Raw genomic sequence first — 11013 nt, forward strand, 5'->3', positions numbered from 1 at the left:
AACATTGGTAGTGAAAGGAAAGATCATGGCGGTTTAAAACTTATCGTCCGCAAACAATTGAAGCAGGTACCTGGGCTCCCCGTAAAACCCTGCGCTGACGTGAGATGGTCGAGATAGAAACGTAGCACAAGCTCGCCCGTCATGTCATCATCTCGGTCTCGCCTCCGCTCGGTGAAACAACATCATTGGCCATTCAGCTGCCTGGGAATGGAGGGATCTAAACGCTTGGCGAAAGGCCGTCGTTGAAGGGCGTATCTTATTCGTCTGTTGTCCGAGATTTTTGTGATGGCGGGTCGGATCATCAACGGCTGAAGCTGTCGGGGGTGGGCGGCGATGGTCCTCAGTGCCTGCCGAGAACATAGCGGTCAGCCTTACGGCTGACGATATGTGATAAAAAGACTGTTTGGTGGCGGGGGCTATGTCAAGGAGGTGTCAGATTGCGATTGTGATATCAGTTTGGAGGTAAGCGGAGGTCAGATTTGATCAGATATGGATATCACAGCATTATATGTAGATATAGAAGATGTCTTCGTCGCACCAGCATTCCAGTTGCAGCTTAGCATACTAAGACACTCATACTTTCTTCCCCTCTTGATACCTCTTCACTTGAGCCAGACTAGACGTGTTGAGATAAGTTTCCAGTAGCACCACAGTCCTCTGGAAACCCGCCCAGGCGTCATAATGACTGGAATCCCTCCCTCCAGTCCATCGGCCTGGACTCTAACCACTGACCAAATCCTTCAACAACTCTCGGATGCCCTCGGAAAACATCCCGATGTAGCTTCCGACTTCCCAGGCCTCAAGTCCCTCCTCGACGACTACCTTGATGACAAAATTGACCTCCACCGCATCGAATTCCATCGACGTCTCCTGCGCATATTCCGCGACGCGCCCCGTGATGACACGTATCAAGGTCTCCTCGGGAAACTCGAGGAGCCTGAACGCGAGCGGGTGTCGAGGTTCGTAGATGGCGGCGAGGAAATTGAGAAGTGTGGGTTAGGGTTCGAGCATACGATGAGTCTTGGTGTGAGGGAGCATATAAGGGAGATGATGGGGAGAGACTCCGTGAGGATTGGAAAGGAGGGCCCTGTGCACGTCGCTGGTTTAAGCAGCGAGGAGTTGAAGGAGAAGGATGGAGTGTTTCATCAGTTTGTACATGGGCTGGCGTCGTTGTTCAAGTGTGTGCACTTCTCTGCCGTGAGAGAGATGCTACACCCAGACGAAGTTATTGTGAGTGAATCGCTGCAACCAACTGCTGAGCGAATACTGACTCTGTAATCTCTTGCTAGGTCTACAGGGACACCGAGTTCCACAACTGGGGCCTTACTGAGGCGTATACACCCGTCTACACGTGTATCCCATCCACTGTCGCTGGGGTCCAGAGGATCGTGCGATATGCAAAGCAGCACTCCATGGGTGTTCGCTGCGCCGGTTTCCGTAAGTTTAGCCCACGGCAGCCCCTTTTCACAAGTGAGGTGGTCGATGTCAATTTCTAACAAGACCCTCTCAGGGCATTCATGAGCTCCGATGTTTGGACGCAATGGGCAAATACTCATCTCCTTGCTGAGCATCCAGGAGGCTGCGGTAATCCCAAACACCACAGCCTTCAGCTTCGTCCCGCAGAGACCGCCCACGGAACTTGAGTCTATCGAGGTTGCTCCAGGGACACCCCTTAAGAAGGGTAATACCCTTGTCCGAGTCGGCGCAGCAGTTACCAATGAGCGGTTGAGGCGCTGGTGTGTGGAAAGCAATAGATACACGCTTCCCCTCAACGTCATTATGGTAGAAATGACCGTTGGCGGGACCAATGGCGCAATTTGCCACGGCTCAGGGAGAGCGCAGCAAACGCTTAGCGATCTCGTGAGGAAGATTGAATACGTTGACGCAAATGGCAAGCTCAAAGTCGTTGACGATCCGGAGCACCTGCGGGCTGCTAGCGGATGCTTTGGTTTAATGGGTGTCATTACACACCTCACTCTTGAGTTCTCGCCGATGACCTACGCCATCCTGGAGGCAAAGCACATTCCAACTATCAGGGCCGTGCCTCCTCCTCCCGACATGAAGGAAGAGGACATCCCGCCTGCTCTGAGATTGCCTCTGACGCCCGAGGAACGGAAGCACGACCAGGAGCAGTTTGAGCGGCATGCCGTCAGCGACTACTATAACGAGTGGTTTTGGTTCCCCTTCTCTGATACGGTCTGGGTCAACTGTTGGAACCACACGGCAGACGGTGAAGGCGCGGATGATTATCCAGATGGCGGCGCCATCTTTTTCTCCTTCGTCACCCAATTTGCCCTCAACGTCCTCCAATTCGCGCCTACTCTCCACGAGTTCATCGATGACCTTGGTCTCAACGAGGCTGCCACAACACTTATATCACGAGCTGCCAAGTTCGCGCTGCCTGACGAGAAGGTCAAGACCTACCTCACAGACGCGCAGCACTTCCAGCGAGGGATCCAGAATGTGAGGGTGCTCAACCTTGAAGTTGAAATGCCTCTTGTGCCTAGCAAGGAGGACCCGAAGAAGCCAGACTGGGCTATCGTGCAAAGGGCTTGGTGGGATGCCATCCTCAAGTGCTACCAGCACAGCGATACATGCCCGCAACGCATGCCACTCGAGATGCGGGTGATAGGAGGCAGCAATGTCATCATGGCGCCGCAGAGGGGCAATGACTTGGGAACATGCGCCATCGAGATTCTCACGCTCTACTCGGCCAAGGATGACTGGGTGCCGTACGCGCAGGAGGTGCTCAATAAGTGGATGTCGCTTACTGATTCTGATGGCCGAAAGCTGCGGATTAGACCCCATTGGGCAAAACAATGGTCCGAGTTCAAGGTGGATGGAAAGCCTTGGGCTGAGAGGCTACGCGATGAGGTTTACAAAGAGGAGATTGTCGAGTTCAAGAGGACGCTTGCGAATATTGGGAGATTGCATGGTTGGGGACTTGCAGACTTGAAAGCGAGATTCTCCAACGACTTTTTCGATTGGTTCTACTTTGACGATGTAGTTGCCGATGGGGTCAATGGCGTTTCCCGTGTGGATGTCGGCAAGGGTGGTAAGTAAGGTTGGGGAGATTTCCATCTGTGTCTATGAGTACTGAGTAGCTATTGATTTGATATCAAAAGTACACGAATTAATATTAGTCCAGAACCAGTTACTCGAACAAATGAGACTAAGAAGTAAACTGCCTGGGGCATTGTAGTCGGTGAGCTTCGGGTCACACGACAAAAGGCTGTTTCTCTGGATGAAATGGGGCGGTGACGGTGAGACAAGGAACAGTCCCAGGCGCAATTGATCTTGGAATGCCTTCGACCCGAGGGTCCAGATTCGGACTTCGCGAGCGTGTCGTGAGCTTACCCCGCTGGCTGTGGGTTGTGGTCATAATATGGGCGCATTAATCCCGTTCTGCCCCTGTTGGCACCCGAGATGCGTGTCGGCAAAGGGAAGGGACAGTCGTCGTCTGCAGGGATCATTTCACACAGAATCATAGCTCAGTCAGTCGAAACACTCTTTACAAGTAGACAGCGAGGAGATGCCTTTTCGTATAATATACGAAGTAGTCACTATGACGCTCGGCTATGGTATGGGAAAATGGGATGCAGAAGGAACATCATATTGATCCATCAATATATTCATATATTCATGATGGTAAATAGAATCGAGCCCCTCGCGACTTCCATGACGATGTTGAGTGTCGTGTTAGCGCGTCACATGCTTCATCGTCGTTGTCTGGGTTTAACTTTTTGGAGAAGGACCAACGCAAACCCTTTCAGGGGATCAAGCATAGCACTTCTGTTGGAGGAAAGTACAGTGGAGAAGTTTGGAGTCTGAGCAACGTTGGGAAGTTGCGAATTGAAATGCGCATCTAAGTTGAGGTCAAGCCCCGAGTAATCTGAGTAAACTCCTTCGTACATTGTGATCTGTCTCTGATCAAATTGTTTCTGAGGACTTGAAACAATTCAGTGCAGTTTACGACATCACATTGATCAACCCCGAATCAATCTTGAGCAACCGTCGGATCAAGATTGATGAAAGATGGGGAAATAGGTGGAGAAATGCACCACGCCTATTCAGGATTCAGGCACCGTGCCGTCCCAAGTCAGATCCAGGTCCTCCCTCCTGTCCAGGTCCCGTTGCGGTTGCAGAGGTTTGTCTGGCTGTCCATCCTGTCAGCATGAATCCATCAATGCCGTCCTACATACCAAAGCCGGTTCGCCATTCTCACCCGCTCAGCATCCCGTTGGTTCGTCATCTCGGGGTATTCCGCCGTCGTGGTACCGTTGAACACTAGCATCCCCTACCCCAACCCTTCGTTTTAGACCGATAAACATAAAACTCTTTTCCCGCTCTCTTCGCTTTCCTTTCGATTACTCTTGGCAGACTTTCCGTCGACAAACTTTCTCATCGTTTGTTTCTGTCACCATCGCCATCGCCGGCCCCATCGGATCAGCCTTTTGTCGCGTGCCATCGGCGGCAGGCACTCTCCCATTGCCACTACCTCTGCCACTACTTCGTACCATGCGAAGCCTGCTGGCGACCGTGGGACCCTAGTTGACCCCTGCACCTAATTACCGATGGACAGTGGACGCCTCATCTTCCATCCCTGTCGCAAAGCTTTCTAATTTTTCTGTTTGTTCGAGACTTTGAGTCTTGTCAGTCAGGTTCGCCTCGAGATCGCAAACATTTCCTAGCATATCCATGCAGAAAAGCGGACAAAGCGATCGAGTTTGTTGATCGCAGCCATCCGAAGAAAACGGCGAAACGACGATTGACCCGAAGCGAAACAAAAACAATAGATACCTGTTGTTTGTTTGTTCGATCTCATGACCACCCCGAAGTTTTGACATTTGGCACCCTGTCCTGTCCAAGCTCCGCTTCTGCCACGAGTCGACAACAACATTGAACACACCGGCGTGCAGGTCCCAGCGACTCTTAAACTTCCATTTCCTCGACCTCCCGCCTTCTCTGAAAATCGCGCGAACCATCCCAAAACAACTATTTGCTTCCACGAAAATACCCATCCTGCCAGTTTTCGCTTGCGACAACTTTTTTCCCGTAAAATCTTCGATTCTGTGCTGGCCGACGAGGGCCGCCATGTGTCACGCCTAAGTACATAAATCCACTCTTCACACTCGCCGAGCTGCAGCCACTCAGGAACCCTCTCAAGGAATTCGACCCGACCCAGTCGCAGTCCCCGGCTCCAAGTTTTCTCCACTCTGACTCCAGGTCTCGCCAGCTGTTCCTGATCCCCCGACTAGCTCCACCCTGCTGCTTGGCGCCCAACCAACCACCCTCGGCACAAAGTTTTCCACCGCCAAACTTTAGCTCCAAAAGGCTTGCGACCTGTCGCACCCTCGCACTCTTCCCGCTGTGTGTTGTTTTCTTCACATCTCATAGGCCAGAACAGCGACTACTTTGTGGCCTTCTGCCCTGTTTCCACAAGGTTTTTTGGGGGGAAACGAGGGAGGCGAAAAATAAAGGAGAATAAAGAAACAAATCAGAAAGGAAGAGGACAATGGACCAACGACAGCGTCTCCCGGCGCCGCCACCTCAACAGCTCCCCTACTCGCACCCGCAGCAGCAGCAACAGCAGAACCCACACGCGCAGAACCAGAGCGGACCCACTTCCGCCTATGCTTGGCATCCCTTGCCCCAGCCAACCTCTTCGGCGACAACATCAAATTCTCCCGCAAACATCTCCAGCTATCCGTCGCCATCGAATACCGCCACACATGCATCCTCGCACAATTCCCACTACCCCGACCATCAACGCCATCCTTCCGATCCCGCATTCTATCCCTCGGCCGGTCGCTCCTATTCAGTAGACCCGGGCTCCAACTCGGATTCGAGTCAAGGGTCCCGGCTTCCTCCGCCGTCGCAAACAAACCACGCTAGGCACAAGAGCTCATCATCTGTACCGTCTGCGCCCCAAGCATTAAATCATACCATGCCGCCTCCGGGCTCACCTCTTCAACAGCAGCAGGCGCTTCCGCCGCCGCCGCCGCAACAACAACAATCGCCTGCGCAGGGCCAGCAGCAACAACCCGGCCCTCACGCTTCGCATCAAATGGGTCACTATGGTCTTCCGCCTCCGCCGAGGCCCTCCATCCCCTCGAGGCAATCCTCGACCTTTTCATCTGGTCGCGAGTTACCTTCGTTAAATTCTATCGCCAGGACCGGAAGTACTGGGAGTACCATGTCGATTTCGTCGATGCTTGGCGGACCCCCATCTAGCTCTCGGGAGTCTCACCCCCCTCCGCCACCTCAACAACAGCATTATCCTCCGTCGTCTGCCACGCCCTCATCCAATGCAGCGTACGCACCTTCGATACATGCGTCGCCGAGGATGCATTCGACATCGACAGAATATCCACCTTTTCGCCGGCCGCAAACCCCCGACCATAGTCGGCCTTACGATCCGAGAGCAACCGCCGCGCCCTCACCCCAGACCGGCGGACACTATACACCCGAGCTGCAACGTTATGGGACACCACAATACCATCAGCAACGGCCGCCGTCGATGCCCGACCAAAATCGGGACTCAAGGATACCAGGGAACGGGCTTCCTCCGCGACCTAGTAGCCAGCCAAAATCCTTCCCTAACATCCATCATCCGCCAGCCCCCGTAGAACACTCCCGGCCTCCTCCTTCAGACGATATATATAGTCGCCGGGACGATCCGAGTCGTCGACCACCCTCTTCTGTCGAATATAATCCCGAACGAACAGGCCTCAGGCCCGTTGGCTACGATGATAGATATAGGATGGATAGGGACCGACAACACGACGCCGAGCAACGAGAAAGGGAGCGACACGAACGCACCCTGTCGACTGGTGAAGCCGGAAGGCCACATCCCGTGCATCCCGACTACCCCCCTAGAGGCCATCAACCTTATGGTGGCCCCCATCCCGATGTCCGCGACCCTCGAGACCCGCGCGACCTCCGTGACCCCCGTGATCCCGCGAACTGGCAACGGCCGACAGCATACGACCCTTCTAGACCGCCGTACGAGTCCCCCGGCCAGCACCAACCGAGGCATCCCGACTACCCTTCCACTTCCGCCCCCGCATACCCAAGTCATCCTGCTCCGGTCTATTCGCAACCGCCGCCGGCCAACCAATATCCTCCTCATCCGCAACAACCCCATCACCAGCCGCCTGTGTCTCAACCTCCGGGCAGTGGCGCGCCACACGCGAGATACGATGCATCTCCCGAGAGGCCAAGAGTTAATGTCGTCCATCCACAACAACCACCTCCGTCGGCACCACATCACCAACAGCCGCTCCCACCACATCAAGCACGACCACACGACGAGATGCCCCGAAGCATGCCATACGGTCCGGCTCACCCGCCGGGTCCGTTTGATTCGTCGCGCCCCCGACCGAATGAGGAACCGCCGAGCCAGCACATGCAAAACCGCAATCATCTCGCTATCCAGGAGATCAACAGAACAAAGGGCCGGATTAGCCCCTTACCCCAGGCCGTGCAAGGTGCCCAGCCTCAGCTTCCAGGACCAGCCGGCGAGCCAGGTATCAAATCCGAGTTCGGCCGCGTCTTTTCAGGTCTCGGCGGCGGTATTGGTGGTCTAGGCGTGTCGAGTCCGGTCACTTCAGGCCCGCCGCCAGCTCCATTTTCCAATTCAACGTCACGACGAGACGAGGGCGAGCAGCCGGTAGCGCACGATTCTCCTGCCGATGGGGCGAAGATGGTGCGCGAAGGCAGTCGGGGTCGACGGCGCAAGCTGAAGGAGGAAGATCCACGGGAGGAGGATAGCAGCGGACGGCTCACCCCCGGTGGGAAGGTCAAACGTCCGAAAACTCTTCCCCATCATCACCACCATCAGTACGTTTTATCTACTTCTCCCATTTGTATTCCGCAAGCTAACCATGCCTCCTTCAGTCATCACCACCATCACCACCATCATCACCATAATCATGATGGCAGCGGTCAACCAGCCGGGACACCATTCAAGACAGGCAAGGGCGGGACCCCGATACAATCCCCAACTCTTATTAAAGACGCAGCCATACTAAGCCATCTCCCTCGCCCAAACATCGGCACCTTGGCCTCGGCTGTCTCAAAGCCCGTACCAAGCCCCGTGCCGGTTATCCCGCCCAAGCCGAAACAAATTGTCAACTCAAAAGCCGTCCTTGATTCCGTGGCTGACCGACCCAGGCATCATCTTGGCGACACGCTCTATGAGCCGATTTTCCAACCAGCGAGACTAGTACCAAACGTTCCTTCGAGCCGAGGCTTCTCGACTACCCCCAAACCGTTACCTTTTGATAGGATTCGCGATAGGGAAAACTGCACTATTACCGTCAAAGTTGCGAGGATACATCTTACACCGAGTGCGCGGGAGGAAATCACGGCGCGCCGGGCCCTTTGGGGCACGGAAGTTTACACGGACGATTCGGATGTAGTAGCGGCTTGCATCCACGGAGGTTGGATCCGTGGCGAGTGGCCAGAGGATATTGACGTCAACATGATAGATCTCGACCATGGCATTCCCAACGACGGCGTCATTGAAAAGGATGGCCGCCGTAAGAAGGAGAAGGAAGCCGAGGCGAAGGCTCGGCAGGATGCCAACGAGGCTTCGTATCTCTCAGCTCCGCCAAAGACCGGACCCGTCCACGTTCCCTCCGATCGCGATATGCATGTCACCCTTCTCGTCCTGCCCAAACTACAGAAGTACGCCAGTACGACACGGTTCGGTATACAATCTAGGGAGTTTGGCGGTACTACCAGGCTCCACGACGGACGAAGACCTGTTGAACACGACGGCTTGAGTTTCATGATCCTCGGTGTCAGGTGGGTCGAAAACGGCGCCGGGGCTCAGAGCCGACTTCGAGGGCAGGCCCGTCGGGAACGGATGAGGAAAGCGATGAGAGAAGTCAGCCTCACTTTCCAAGGCATGAATGGGGTGGAGCTGGAGCACGGCAAGGCCGTCGTGAGGAAGCTACGCTCGGAACTGGAGAATGGCGTGATGATTAAAGACGGAGAGGCCAGCGAAAAGGCACGCGTGATGCAGGATGATGAGAATAAGGAGAATGGCGATGTGGTGGATAAGGAGAACCGTCCTTCTGATGCCAAGGATGCTGGCAGGGACAAGGAGGACGGTCCAGTCACAAATGGGGACAGTGGTGATAAGATGGAGGGCGTAGAGAAAACGGATGGGAAGGCTACGAAGGCGGTGCAGGCGTAAGGAAGGACTGGATGTGTTCGGATTTGCGGCTCATTTCTTGTAATATAGATATTAATACCCGCTCCTGTAATATTTGAATCGATCTATTAAGCGTCTATTGAAGATTGTACAGTTGGTATACATCAGTCCCTTTCGCCCTCTCTCGACGTATGGCGAGGAAAGCTATCCCATGCATACTGAAGGTGCATGTCCGCGATATTCTTCACGATCGGCTACCCCAGCAAACTAGCCACTCATTGGTGTTCCCTTTTAGACCGGAGGGAACCGTAGAATCGAGCAAGGGTCGTGTCGGAAAGTTTTCGAAGCAATTCGTCGCCAAAAACTAGCTCATGCATAGCATAGATCAACCGTAAAAGCTCGAGCGTCTCCGTTTCGGAACAAGAAAAACAATAACCCCTCGCAAAGAAAGTAGCAGGCGCAACGAGTTCACGTTCTCCCGTCCCAGGGGATCCATATAACACGTCCGCGCAGCAACCCCCAACGCTCAAAAGTCGGTAACCTTCCCATTAAAGCTCCAATCTCCCTTAGCACCCCACCTCAAGGGCTCGACCTTGGGGCCACCAGCCTCTCCCGTCTTGGGATTCACGTCGCCCTCGAATTCGGGCTTGGCATTCTGGAAGAAAGGGTCGTCCTTGTCCGGGGTGGTCGCGGGGGCGGATTCAGCGGCTTTTTGAAGGGCTTCGAATTCGGCTTGTTGCTCGGCGGGGAGGCGCGGTGGGGAGGGAGTCGGGGGGATGGGGTGGGAGGAGTAGGGGCGGAGGAGGATGGTGCGGCGGGGGAGACGGAGGGGGAAGCGGCGGAGGGCCAGGAGGGACGACATCTTTTTGTCCTATCTGGTGTGGTACGGTACTTTGTAGAGGCTTTGTAGTACTGGCTTGTGTGGTGCAACGGAGATTGGTTGATGTGTGACTGGAGGCCGTCCTCTCGTTAGAGTGAAGATTTGAAGATTTGCTTCCCTCTTGCCATGATTCAATTGTTTGGACCTTCAAGTCTAAGTGGCAACGTGATTACGTGATTGACCGAGGTTGAAGGAAATACTCCCATAACTACATTTTCTTGCACCGGATACTCAAATATTATGAAATTATCCAAACGTTTTAGCCAGTATCCGATCTGTGCGACTTCCGAGACAACCATATCTCGGCCTTCTTAGATCATGGGAGAGTGTGTCGTGCAGCTGGATATCGCTTCAAGCCTAATTCCTTGGAATTATTCCTATTCCAACTATAAGCGGAAGATTTTGGAGTTCTGGCTCGACGTTCTTGGTTTTCGGCTCCTGCTGCATTGCCAGCACCACTGGGTCTCCCACTCACAGCCGACGAAGTAAGCCAGTATCCTAGGGCATTCGGCTCTTGCCAATCGGCCTTTACGGCGTCGGCATATTCATAGCCATGTTATCTACTATGAGAGGAGTTGGCACCGGTCTCGGGATGCGCACAAAAAGTCTACCACGATGCGATCTCGGACTTCCGGAGTCAAAGAACTGTTGAGCCTCCTCCAAAACATGGACTCGCTTCATTCACCCGTTCATATAAGTTGGGCTCCTAAACCGCAGGGACTAGCTTTGCTTCGGAAGAGCAAAGCAACACTCGAAGAGATAGAACTGAGGATGCAGAAATTCGGGATGCAGACTCCTGGCTGGTTGGCAAGAAGGAATCTTCTCAGGTCTTCTCAGACGGATTTTCGATGGTCGTGTATCCGTTAGAGCCTAGGTCAAAGGTAAGTTCCAACGGGAGAGGGGAGTCATTGTAAATTGTGAGCGTTGAAAGCGGTGCTACCCATTCTGGTATTAACGAAATGTCCATAGA

The 11013-nt window shown here is 54.0% G+C and overlaps 2 protein-coding genes and 1 pseudogene across 2 annotated transcripts; 2 read left to right on the plus strand and 1 right to left on the minus strand.

The window, feature by feature from the left end:
• Positions 1-681: 681 nt before the first annotated feature.
• Positions 682-3063, plus strand: SAPIO_CDS2789 (Oxidoreductase; the record flags this gene model as incomplete). The annotated part of the gene is made up of 3 exons (XM_016785722.1): positions 682-1230; positions 1290-1437; positions 1523-3063. The coding sequence occupies 3 exons, from the start codon at positions 682-684 to the stop codon at positions 3061-3063; spliced, it is 2238 nt and encodes a 745-aa protein (XP_016644504.1).
• Positions 3064-5515: 2452 nt separating this feature from the next.
• Positions 5516-9205, plus strand: SAPIO_CDS2790 (Histone deacetylation protein rxt3; the record flags this gene model as incomplete). Its single annotated transcript, XM_016785723.1, has 2 exons — positions 5516-7842; positions 7900-9205. The coding sequence occupies 2 exons, from the start codon at positions 5516-5518 to the stop codon at positions 9203-9205; spliced, it is 3633 nt and encodes a 1210-aa protein (XP_016644505.1).
• A 484-nt stretch (positions 9206-9689) lies between these two features.
• SAPIO_CDS2791 lies at positions 9690-10025 on the minus strand (annotated as a pseudogene; the record flags this gene model as incomplete).
• Positions 10026-11013: the final 988 nt, after the last annotated feature.

The sequence above is a fragment of the Scedosporium apiospermum genome, assembly GCF_000732125.1.
Source record: "Scedosporium apiospermum strain IHEM 14462 chromosome Unknown SEQ_SAPIO_0087, whole genome shotgun sequence".
In the NCBI taxonomy this organism is placed as follows: domain Eukaryota; kingdom Fungi; phylum Ascomycota; class Sordariomycetes; order Microascales; family Microascaceae; genus Scedosporium; species Scedosporium apiospermum.